The following is an 11,386-nucleotide window of genomic DNA, read 5'->3' as shown; positions in this document are numbered from 1 at the left end:
GGATGATTGCAAGCGCTCCTACAGACTTTACTGACATGGTAAACATGGGAGTCCGTTTAGAGGAAGCAGTTCGAGAAGGGCGTCTAGTCAGAGAAGGAAGTTCATCTTCAAGCGGGGCAAAGAGGTACGGCGGTTTTATGAAAAAGAAGGAACAAGAAACTAATGCTGTATCCTATAATCATCCAAGAGGATCAATTATCCTTACCATTCCCAACACCAACATATAGCAGTCGTGACTCCAGTAATCACTTCCGCTCCAGTTCAAGTCCAATACCCTCAGCAGCGTACCAACCGCTTCCAACAGAATACTCAGTATCAGCAACAACATCAACCTCAACAACATCAACATCAGTTACAACAACGTCCACCACAGCAGCAAAGAAGAACCAATTTTGATCCAATTCCAATGTCATATGCAGAATTGTACCCAGCTTTGATCACTAAAAACCTCGTGCAACCACGACCACGACCTCCTGTACCAGAAGTGCTACCTTGGTGGTACAAGCCAGAGGTATCTTGTCCCTTTCATCAGAATGCTCCAGGTCATGACTTAGACAACTGTTTTGCTTTAAAGTTGGAAGTACAGAAGTTGACAAGAGCAGGTATCCTGACCTTCAAGAACATGGGTCCCAATGTGAAGGACAATCCAATGCCAAGTCATGGTCCTTCATCAGTGAACAATATAGAAGTTTGTCTCAATGAACAACGTGTTACGAAGATAGAGGAGATTCGGCAGTCTTTGGTTGAAATTCATTCTGTTTTATGTGCTCATGGTCTATTCCAACATGACCACCGGATCTGTGGTACATGTTCAGTCAATTCAAGAGGTTGTAGAAAGATTCAAGATGATTTGCAAGGCGTCCTTGATCAGGGTTTGATTCAGATTTCTAGACAAGTGAGTTCTCCAAAAACACAAGAACAAGAGGTGAATGTCATCATTCCCTGCTTCAACATTCCAGAGAAAGTAGAGATAGCTTATCATCCGAGGGAGCCAGTGGTGATTTGCCCTCCGGGCCCAATGCCTTACACTTCAGATAAAGTGGTCCCCTACCGCTATGCAGCAACTATTATTGAGAACGGTAAAGAGGTCGAGATTAAAACCTTAGCCTCAGTTACCAATATCGCAGCAAATAGCCGAATGACGCGCAGTGGCCGCGTGTTCGCTCCGCCGGTTATCCCAAGTAGAAATGTTGAGAAAGATCCAGTAGTCGTGGTACCAGTGACAAGAGAAGCAGAAGGGCAAACAAGCAATTCAACCCTTGACAAAGAAACAGATGAACTACTCAGAATTATCAAGCTCAGTGACTACAAAGTGGTAGATCAGTTGCTACAGACACCGTCAAAAATCTCGATCCTGTCCTTATTATTGAACTCAGCTGTCCACAGAGAAGCACTACTGAAGGTGCTTGATCAAGCCTTTGTAGAACAGGATATAACAGCAGAGCAGTTCAACAATGTTGTAGGCAGCATCACTTCGTGCAATGGCTTAGGCTTTTGTGATGAAGAACTGCCAGAAGAAGGAAAGAATCACAACTTCGCTCTCCATATCTCAGCCAATTGTCAAGGGGATTCTTTGTCTAATATCCTAATTGACACCGGTTCATCTCTGAATGTCATGCCCAAGTCTACCTTGTTGAAGCTAAAGTACAAAGGGGGGCAAATGCGGCACAGTGGAATTATTGTGAAAGCGTTCGATGGATCAAGAAAAACAGTCATTGGAGAAGTTGATTTGCCTATTGGTATTGGACCACACGTATTCCAGATCACTTTCCAGGTTATGGACATAGTGCCAGCTTATAGCTGTCTGCTCGGACGCCCATGGATTCATGAGGCGGGTGCCATTACATCCACGTTACACCAAAAGTTAAAGTTTGTCAAGAATGGGCAAATAGTGACGGTTAATGGGGAGCAGGCTATGCTGATTAGCCACCTTTCATCGTTTAGTGTGATAGAAGTAGACGAGACGGCTGTTCAAACTCCATTTCAGGCCCTGACCATCGATGATTACAAGAAAAGTGAAGGTTCAATCGCGTCATTCAAAGACGCCCAGCAGATTGTCAAGACAGGTCCTACAGAAATGTGGGGCAAGGTGATAGAGTTGCCAGAAAACGTTAACCATGCAGGATTAGGCTTTGTTGATGGAAAACAAGTGCAGACTTCAGTGGTGCGACCTTTCAAAGATATCTTTCACAGCGGTGGGTTTATCAACATGGTAGCAGTTGAAGAGGATACTTTTGAGGAAAAAGACAGAAGACGAAGGCCCCAGATTTGTGACACCAGGAGTAGTTATGAAGAACTGGACCGCAGTTGACATCCCACATTGTGTCCACATATCAAAAATTAAGCTTTTCAGTTTTCAAAAATCTTCCGCTTTAGCCCAAAGCGCGAAGCATTAATTTTGTAAAATGGGCACTTTTGTCAAAAACGTACTATCCATGAAAAAGATCTTTTGTGTTCCTATACACTTGTGTCCTTTTATCTTTTCAGCTTTTTCGGAAAATGGTAACACAAAAAAAACCTTAAAAAGAACACATTTTTGCATGTCATGGTCAGTCCTCTAAAAACAATTGTTTGTACAGGTTACTTAAACCCGTTGAACACAATGACATCATGCCCTCTCCCAACTTTGAACATTCTGTATTCGAAGCTGAAGAGGAAGAGTGGGATGAGATTCCAGAAGAGGTCGCCCGCCAGCTTGAAAATGAAGAAGACACTATTCAGCCATACAAGGAGCCTTTGGAAACAGTCAACTTGGGTTCGGAAGAAAATGTGAAAGAAGTCAAAATTGGAGCATTGTTATCCCCACAGGTCAAGGAGCAATTGATCAGCCTGTTGAAAGAGTATGTAGATGTGTTTGCTTGGTCTTATCAAGATATGCCTGGTCTCGACACTGACATCGTAGAGCACAAGCTACCTTTGAAGCCAGAATGTCCACCGGTCAAACAGAAATTAAGAAGAACACATCCAGATATGGCCGTCAAAATTAAAGAAGAAGTTCTGAAGCAAATAGATGCTGGTTTTCTTGCCACTTCAGTGTATCCAGAGTGGATAGCAAATATTGTGCCAGTTCCTAAGAAGGACGGGAAGGTACGAATGTGTGTCGACTATCGTGACTTAAATAGAGCAAGCCCAAAGGATGATTTCCCCCTGCCTCACATTGACATGTTGGTAGACAATACAGCAAAGTTTGACATATTCTCCTTCATGGACGGATTCTCCGGGTATAACCAGATCAAAATGGCTCCCGAAGACATGGAAAAAACTACATTCATAACACCATGGGGAACATTCTGTTATCAAGTGATGCCGTTTGGGTTGAAGAACGCAGGTGCTACTTACCAGCGAGCCATGACAACGCTCTTTCACGACATGATGCACAAAGAGATTGAGGTTTATGTGGATGACATGATCGCGAAGTCTCGTTCAGAAGAAGGTCACTTAGTAGATCTATTGAAGCTGTTTCAACGATTGAGGAAGTTCCGTCTTCGCCTCAATCCGAACAAATGCACATTTGGCGTCAGGTCAGGTAAACTCTTGGGCTTCATTGTCAGCCAAAAAGGCATTGAAGTTGATCCAGATAAAGTAAAAGCTATCCAAGAGATGCCCGCACCAAAAACAGAAAGGCAAGTGAGAGGTTTTCTAGGACGATTGAATTACATATCCCGGTTTATTTCTCACATGACTGCCACTTGTGAACCTATCTTCAAATTGCTGAGAAAGAGTCAGAATTGTGTTTGGACAGAGGATTGTCAGAAAGCATTTGACAGTATCAAAGAGTACCTCATGGAGCCTCCTATCTTGTTACCACCTGTTGCTGGAAGACCGTTGGTTATGTATTTGACAGTGCTTGAGAATTCTATGGGCTGTATTCTGGGTCAACAAGACGAAACTGGAAAGAAAGAGCATGCCATTTACTACTTAAGCAAGAAATTTACTGACTGTGAATCACGATACTCCTTACTCGAGAAGACATGTTGTGCATTGGCTTGGGCTGCTAAGAGATTGAGGCAGTATATGTTAAGTCACACCACTTGGTTGATATCCAAAATGGATCCAATCAAGTACATTTTTGAGAAGCCTGCACTCACTGGTAAGATTGCAAGATGGCAGATGCTGTTATCAGAATACGACATTGAGTATCATACCCAGAAAGCTATCAAGAGCAGTGTGTTGGCTGAGTACCTTGCTCACCAACCCGTTGAAGATCACGATGATAATGAGGATGAGTTTCCTGATGAAGATGTCATGTTCCTAAAATCCAGAGATTGTAAAGAGCCACTTCCTGAAGAAGGGCCTGAACCAGATTCTCAATGGGGTTTAGTATTTGATGGAGCTTCCAACGTTTATGGACATGGAGTAGGTGCAGTCATTATCACTCCAGAAGGTTCTCATATTCCTTTCACGGCAAGAATTTGCTTTGAATGTACAAACAACATTGCTGAATATGAAGCCTGTATCATGGGTCTTGAAGAAGCCATTGACCTCCGCATCAAAAATCTTACTGTTTATGGTGACTCAGCGTTAGTTATCAATCAGATCAAAGGAGAATGGGAAACACGCCACCCTGGCTTGATCCCATACAAAGACTATGCAAGAAGATTGTTGACTTTCTTCACCAAGGTTGAATTGCATCACATTCCTCGGGATGAGAATCATATGGCGGATGCTCTAGCTACGTTGTCTTCAATGTATCAAGTGGGTTTTCCAAACGAAGTACCCAGAATTGTGATCAAGCGACTTGATAGACCAGCACATGTGTTTACAGCTGAGGCCAGTTTTGATGATAAACCATGGTACCACGATATCAAGCATTTCCTTCAGACTCAGGAGTATCCTCTTGGAGCAACAGAAAAAGATAAAAAGACTTTGAGAAGATTGTCAGGCAGTTTCTTCCTTAATCAGAATGTGCTCTATAAGAGGAATTATGACATGGTCTTACTCAGATGTGTTGACAAAAAGGAAGCAGAAATGTTGATGAAAGAAGTTCACGAAGGGTCCTTTGGTACTCATGCAAACGGCCACTCTATGTCAAGAAAGATGTTGAGAGCTGGTTACTACTGGTTGACCATGGAATCAGATTGCTACAAATTTGTAAAGAAGTGTCACAAATGTCAGATCTACGCTGATAAGGTTCATGTACCACCAACCTTTTTGAATGTGATTTCTGCTCCTTGGCCATTCTCAATGTGGGGCATTGACATGATCGGTATGATTGAACCCAAAGCTTCCAACGGACACCGTTTCATTCTCGTGGCAATTGATTACTTCACCAAATGGGTGGAAGCAGCTTCGTATGCAAAGGTGACAAAGCAAGTGGTGGTCAGATTCATCAAAAATAATCTCATTTGCCGATATGGCATTCCAAACAAGATCATCACTGACAATGGCTCCAATCTGAACAACAAAATGATGGATGAATTATGTGAAAGTTTCAGGATCGAGCATCACAACTCTTCTCCTTACCGTCCCAAGATGAATGGGGCAGTTGAAGCTGCAAATAAGAATATCAAGAAGATCATTCAAAAGATGGTTGTTACCTACAAAGATTGGCATGAAATGCTGCCTTTTGCACTACACGGATATAGAACATCAGTCCGTACTTCAACTGGGGCAACCCCATTTTCACTTGTATACGGTATGGAAGCTGTGTTACCGATAGAGGTTGAAATTCCATCAATGAGGATACTAATGGAAACTCAGTTGTCAGAGGCTGAATGGTGTCAAAGCAGATACGATCAGTTGAATTTGATTGAAGAAAAAAGAATGACTGCCTTGTGCCATGGACAGTTATATCAAAAGAGAATGAAGCAGGCATTTGATAGGAAGGTTAAGCCGAGAGAATTCAAAGAGGGTGACCTTGTGCTCAAGAAGATGATACTATTTCACAATGATTCTAGGGGCAAGTGGACTCCTAACTATGAAGGACCCTATGTTGTCAAGAAAGCCTTCTCAGGCGGTGCTTTAATTCTTACAAACATGGATGGTGAAGAGCTTCCACGTCCCGTGAATACAGATGCAGTCAAGAAATACTTCGCCTAAAAAATGAAAAGAACAGCTCGCTAAGTTGAAAACCCGAAAGGGCGGCTTAGGCAAAAATGAGCGTCTCGGTGGACTGAAAACCTGAAAGGGCGGTCCAAGCAGAAATTAGAGACATAAAAAAACAAAGAGAATATTATCCCGGTAAATTGAAAACCCGAAAGGGCAATCTAGGCAAAAGTTAGGGATTTCAGGCAAGTAACTGCATAACAGAGATAAGATCATTGAAGTATCAGAATATTTTCAACAGTTCTCCAACTTTCTCAAGGCTGCAATACAGGTCAAAAGTGGAAGAGAGAATGATGTCATTGTAGTTCAACGTACCCTTTTTCCACGAAATTACCATTTTCCAATTTGTAAAGATCTATGGAATCACGCGGTTGGCTGATTACCATCCTATCAAATTAATTTGAGCCTTTCTATATTTCTTGGAACTCTTAATTTTCATTTCAATTTACGAAAGTTCTTTTACTTTGACAGATATGTTTTGAAACAAAAGTTTTGAATTAAAAACAGTTTTTGAAAACTATAAAGATTATTTACTTTGATTTGTGGACATCAATAAAAGGATTGAGACATGCGGTCCCAGTAATTCTAAAATCATGTGATTCCAACTAGACATGTTCATATTACTATCCTTATATGTATATGATGAAAAAATCTCCACAGGTGTCTTGGCAGTAATATTTCTCCAGCAGAGGTTGTGATTCTGGATATCCCTAGCTATGCTTCCTAGTTTTCCTCAAGAGATCATGCAAGATATATTTCAAGAAGTTTATTCCCTTCACTTGGGGCATAAAGACTCCCCAGTTAATTGATCATGAAGACTCCCCAGTTTAATTGATCATGAAGACTTTGATCCAGGTTTTAAGTTACAGATTTGGCCTATGGGATTACTACAGGTATTTCCCTAGTAATTTATTAAGGCGGGATCAGCAATGTCCCCAGCAGAGGATGAGAAGGAAGATTTGATTTCCCTGAGCAGGAGTAATACAGAGGTCTCCATCCCTCAGCGAGTGAAGAAAGTTGATATTCAGAAACTACAGGGAATCTCCTGTTGTTCTCTGTCCATTCAATAGAAGGATATGTCTCCTCCTCAGTAATGTTTTGTAGTAAAGAAGAGTGTGTTGCATTTTAAGCAAATTCAAGAATTACAGGATTCCTCCTGAATTCTCATTTACATTCAAAGGTCAGACATCACTGTTCCCCGGCAGAGTCTCCTAGAGGAAAGATCTCGTAACCAGATATCAGACACCATAATCCCCTGCAGAGTCTTCAGATACAGAAAGTCTCCATGATAATTAAAGCAAAAAAATCAAGGATAGATTTCCCCTATATTCTTATTCCCTGGAAAGATACCACCTATCCCCAGCGGACTTTATCCCCAGCGGAGTCTTCCAGAAGAATAATCCCTTCTGCATTATCAGCAAATTCAAGAATTGCAGGACTTCTCTTACAATATCATCTTATTTCCAGAGGATAACACCTTGTATCCCCAGCGGAGTCCTCAGAAAGGTCCAATCCTCATATACCTCACAAATTCAAGAACCACAGGGAATCTCCTGCATTTTTGAAGTAGAAGGCATCTCCATTTTTCTACGGAATCCTCAGCAGAGACAGACTTTTAAAGAAACCTGGATATGGTGCTCTTGTACCAATTCCCCAGCAAGTCTTTGTACTACTCCCCAGCGAGTCTCAGTGCAAATCTCCAGCAAGTCCTTATGCAGCTGTTAACATTTTTAGTTATTCCTAGTTTTGTCTGTCCATCATGCATTCATTACTAAATATTCATGCATATCTATGACATATCATGCTTGCATTCATATGCACCTTGTTTCCTTGTTTATATTGTGGGTTGAGTCAATCTCTCCATATAGAGTATCCTCATAAGCAGCAAAATACCTTTTATTGGTCATGTTCCCCACAGTGATCTATGCCTCGTGGAAGATGGTTGTTTCAGTTGTAAATCCTGATGAGTTCATTCCTCTTCAGTTGAAGTCTTGTTTGACCGTTTCATTCTAAGTTCTATCCTAGTTTGAACCTCGTGTCTCCAGATAAAGCTCAGAAATTGCCAGTAAAAGAAGGCAACAATATAGTCTTTGTGACTCTCATTCAGTAAAACAGACATGACAGATATTGTGTCCAAGTCCTTTATACCTTCATCTTTGAGTTGGTACCCGTTACAAACTTGAGTTACCTACATCCATGAGTGGTAACCTTTGTTATCCCTCGGATAAATTAATTACTATCTCCATCTATGAGTTGATAACATCCTCACAGAAAGTTCCATGGTTCTACCTGCAACTTTGAGCTGGTAGCGTGCTTTCGTCTTTGAGTTTAGCACAGATTCCTTTTGATTCCACCTTCGTCTTTGAGTTGGTGAAGTACCTGCAACTTTGAGCTTGTAATATGCATTCATCTTTGAGTTCGCACATTTTCCTGTGATTCCATCTTCGTCTTTGAGTTGATGGAGTACCTTCATCTATGAGTAGGGTATGTTTGATCCTTGTTGAACTGATAGTGTGCTTTCATCTTTGAGTCTGCACAGATAACTTCTGATTCCATCTTCGTCTTTGAGTTGATGGAGTACCTTCATCTATGAGTTAGGTACATTTTGTCCTTCCACCGTCATCTTTGAGTCGGTAATGATAAACATCTCCAGGAGAATATGTTCTAAATTCTTTTAAACACCTTTGTTAATGAATCGGTGGTTGCCTTCAACTTTGAGTCGGCATTTCTCTGTCTACCTCATCAATGAGTTGGTAGTGCGCATTCAACTGTAAGTCTGCACAATGATCCTTAGATCTGATTCTTCATCTACACCATCATCAATGAGTTGGAATTTGATTTCCCTAGCAGTGTTATTATCAATCTTTTGAAGCTTGCCTTCAACTTTGAGTTGGCATGTCCTGTTTACCTCATCAATGAGTGGGTAGTGAGCTGTCAACCATGAGTTAACGCAGTTCGATTCTTATTATGCCCTTGTTATACCTTCATCCTTGAGTTGGTATTCATCTTTTCTGTTACCTCCATCTTTGAGTTGGTAATGTACTGTCACATCAGTACTCTTGTTATATTGATCTTTTCCCACTTTCATATATGAGATAGTGATGTATCGTCAACATTGAGTCGATATCTCTTTTCCTCCTATTTTCCATCTATGAATAGGTAGTGAATCTTCCCCAGCTGAGTATTCTCAGTGTTTACCTTCATGCATTGAGTCGGTGTATGTCCTTCCCCAGTAGAGTTTGCACTCCTGTGTCTCTGTGTCTGTCTGTCTTTTGCATCATGCATACATGCATTTGCGGTCAAATTTTGTGGCGTTTGTCATATTTAATTACCTTACGCCATTCGATAGCCTCCGGCTATCTGGCCTAAGTTAATTAAATAGGGGCATCTGTCGCACCCCAAAATTTGACTTTGGCTTTGTTGACCACATCTTGATTAATCTCGTTGTCTCGTATTCATCTCAATTTCTTAAACTTCGTGTGACAACTGGTTTGATTAGGTTTTGTGTGTTTTCGTTGCTTACCGTGTTGTATTTCGTTGTTTTAGCAAAACCTGGCCGATATCGTTGCCTCGTATTTATCTCGCTTATCTCTTTTGTGCGTGGCATCGCTTCGATTAGGTTTTGTGCGTTTTTATCTATTTAATTGTTTGTTTGTCGGTATTTTGACTGTATTTCGAATATATTAGAGTTTTCGTATTGTCCGATTATTTGTGATTGTGTTTGTCAGCGTTTTCGTGATGTCGTGTTGATTTTATTATTGCCTAGGGTTGTTTATTTAATTACGTGTTGTGCCGTGTGATTTAATCGAGTCTGTTTGAGTCGTGTTGTTGATTTTACTGGTTTACCGATTTACTGGTTTATTGGTTTTATCAATTTGTCTGTTTTGCTGTGCAAATTGTCATCGTTTTTATCGCGTTCGTGTCGCTCGATTTTATCGTATTTTAATCGTGTGCCGTTTAATATTATTTGTGCTTAATATTAATTGTGTTTAGTTGTTAATTAGTTTATTTAATTAGGATTAATATTATATTAGTTTATTATTATTATATAATATATATAAATATATATTATTATTTATGTTAGATATTTTTTAGGTTTCTTATTGTTTAAGTAATCTAAATATATTAATATAGATGTGGTTAGTTAGAAAAAGAAGAGGAGGTGGATCAGTAAGGAAAAAAACGTGTGGTGAGAGAAACAGAGAATTGAAAAGAAATATTTTTCAAAAGCATTACCGTATTTTCACTTGTTCTTCATTTTCGGTAACCCAAAATCGTCCCGATTATTCACCGAAACACAAAACCGATTTCATATCTTTGAAGTTCGTTGAGTCCAGGTCACAAATATCCAAGGTTCATTTCATTCCGGCGTCGTTTCACCGATCAAAGCGACGTTGAAGTCAGGTACTCACGAAGGCAGCCAACACTGCGTCGGTGACGGTTTCCAGCTTTCGGTCGATCATTTGGACGATCAGAAGTTCATCCTCTTCACACAAGGTAATATTCTTCACTTATCTCTGAAATCGGAGCCAGCACTGCGTCGGTGACGGTTTCCAGCTTTCGGTCGATCATTTGGACGATCAGAAGTTCATCCTCTTCACACAAGGTAATATTCTTCACTTATCTCTGAAATCGGCAAAGTTCCGGCTTGCCGACATGTGTTTTAATATATTATTTATCTAAATATATATATATATATAATATATAATTATATAGATTATAGAATATATATATATATTATATTATATATATATATATATATATATATATCTATATATATATATATTATATATATATATATATATATATAATATTACTTTTGTCTATTATATATTATTTGTCTAAATGTACATATATATTATTTTGTCTACTATATATTTATTGTCTAAAATATAAATATATTATATATATATATCTATATATATATATATCTATTATATATATCTATAATATATATATATTATATATATATATATATATATATATATATATATATATATATATTACTTTTGTTTACTAAATATTATTTATCTTTTATTATTATTTTGCATATATGTTTTATTTAAATGTTAGTTAAATTAATTATTTGTTTAAATTTTATTTTAATTAAATGTTTATTTATATCAAATGTTTATTTTGTCTAAAGTAAATGTTTATATTGTTTTTTATATTTGTTTATGTTGTTACTAACCGTTTCGTTTCAGTTTCAGCTCGATTAACTCCACTAACTATTCGTAATACTAACTATTCATAGCTAACTGTGTTGTAATAATTTACTTTCTCGCATTTTTTATTTTCTGTATTGTGTGTTTAACCGTATTGTTCACGTTTTATGTTAAAA

At 39.0% G+C, this 11,386-nt stretch overlaps 2 protein-coding genes across 2 annotated transcripts; both read left to right on the top strand.

The window, feature by feature from the left end:
* The first annotated feature begins 622 nt into the window (after positions 1-622).
* Positions 623-2,223, top strand: LOC127122214 (uncharacterized). The gene is made up of 2 exons (XM_051052589.1): positions 623-2,089; positions 2,194-2,223. The coding sequence occupies exons 1-2, from the start codon at positions 623-625 to the stop codon at positions 2,221-2,223; spliced, it is 1,497 nt and encodes a 498-aa protein (XP_050908546.1).
* A 369-nt stretch (positions 2,224-2,592) lies between these two features.
* On the top strand, positions 2,593-6,039 carry LOC127118454 (uncharacterized). The gene has a single exon (XM_051048659.1). It carries the CDS (start codon positions 2,611-2,613, stop codon positions 6,037-6,039), a length of 3,429 nt encoding a protein of 1,142 aa, XP_050904616.1. The 5' UTR covers positions 2,593-2,610.
* The last annotated feature ends 5,347 nt before the right edge of the window (positions 6,040-11,386 follow it).

The sequence above is a fragment of the Lathyrus oleraceus genome, chromosome 2, assembly GCF_024323335.1.
Source record: "Lathyrus oleraceus cultivar Zhongwan6 chromosome 2, CAAS_Psat_ZW6_1.0, whole genome shotgun sequence".
Classification (NCBI taxonomy): Eukaryota; Viridiplantae; Streptophyta; class Magnoliopsida; order Fabales; family Fabaceae; genus Lathyrus; species Lathyrus oleraceus.
This window is presented reverse-complemented; position numbering and strand designations above follow the sequence as displayed.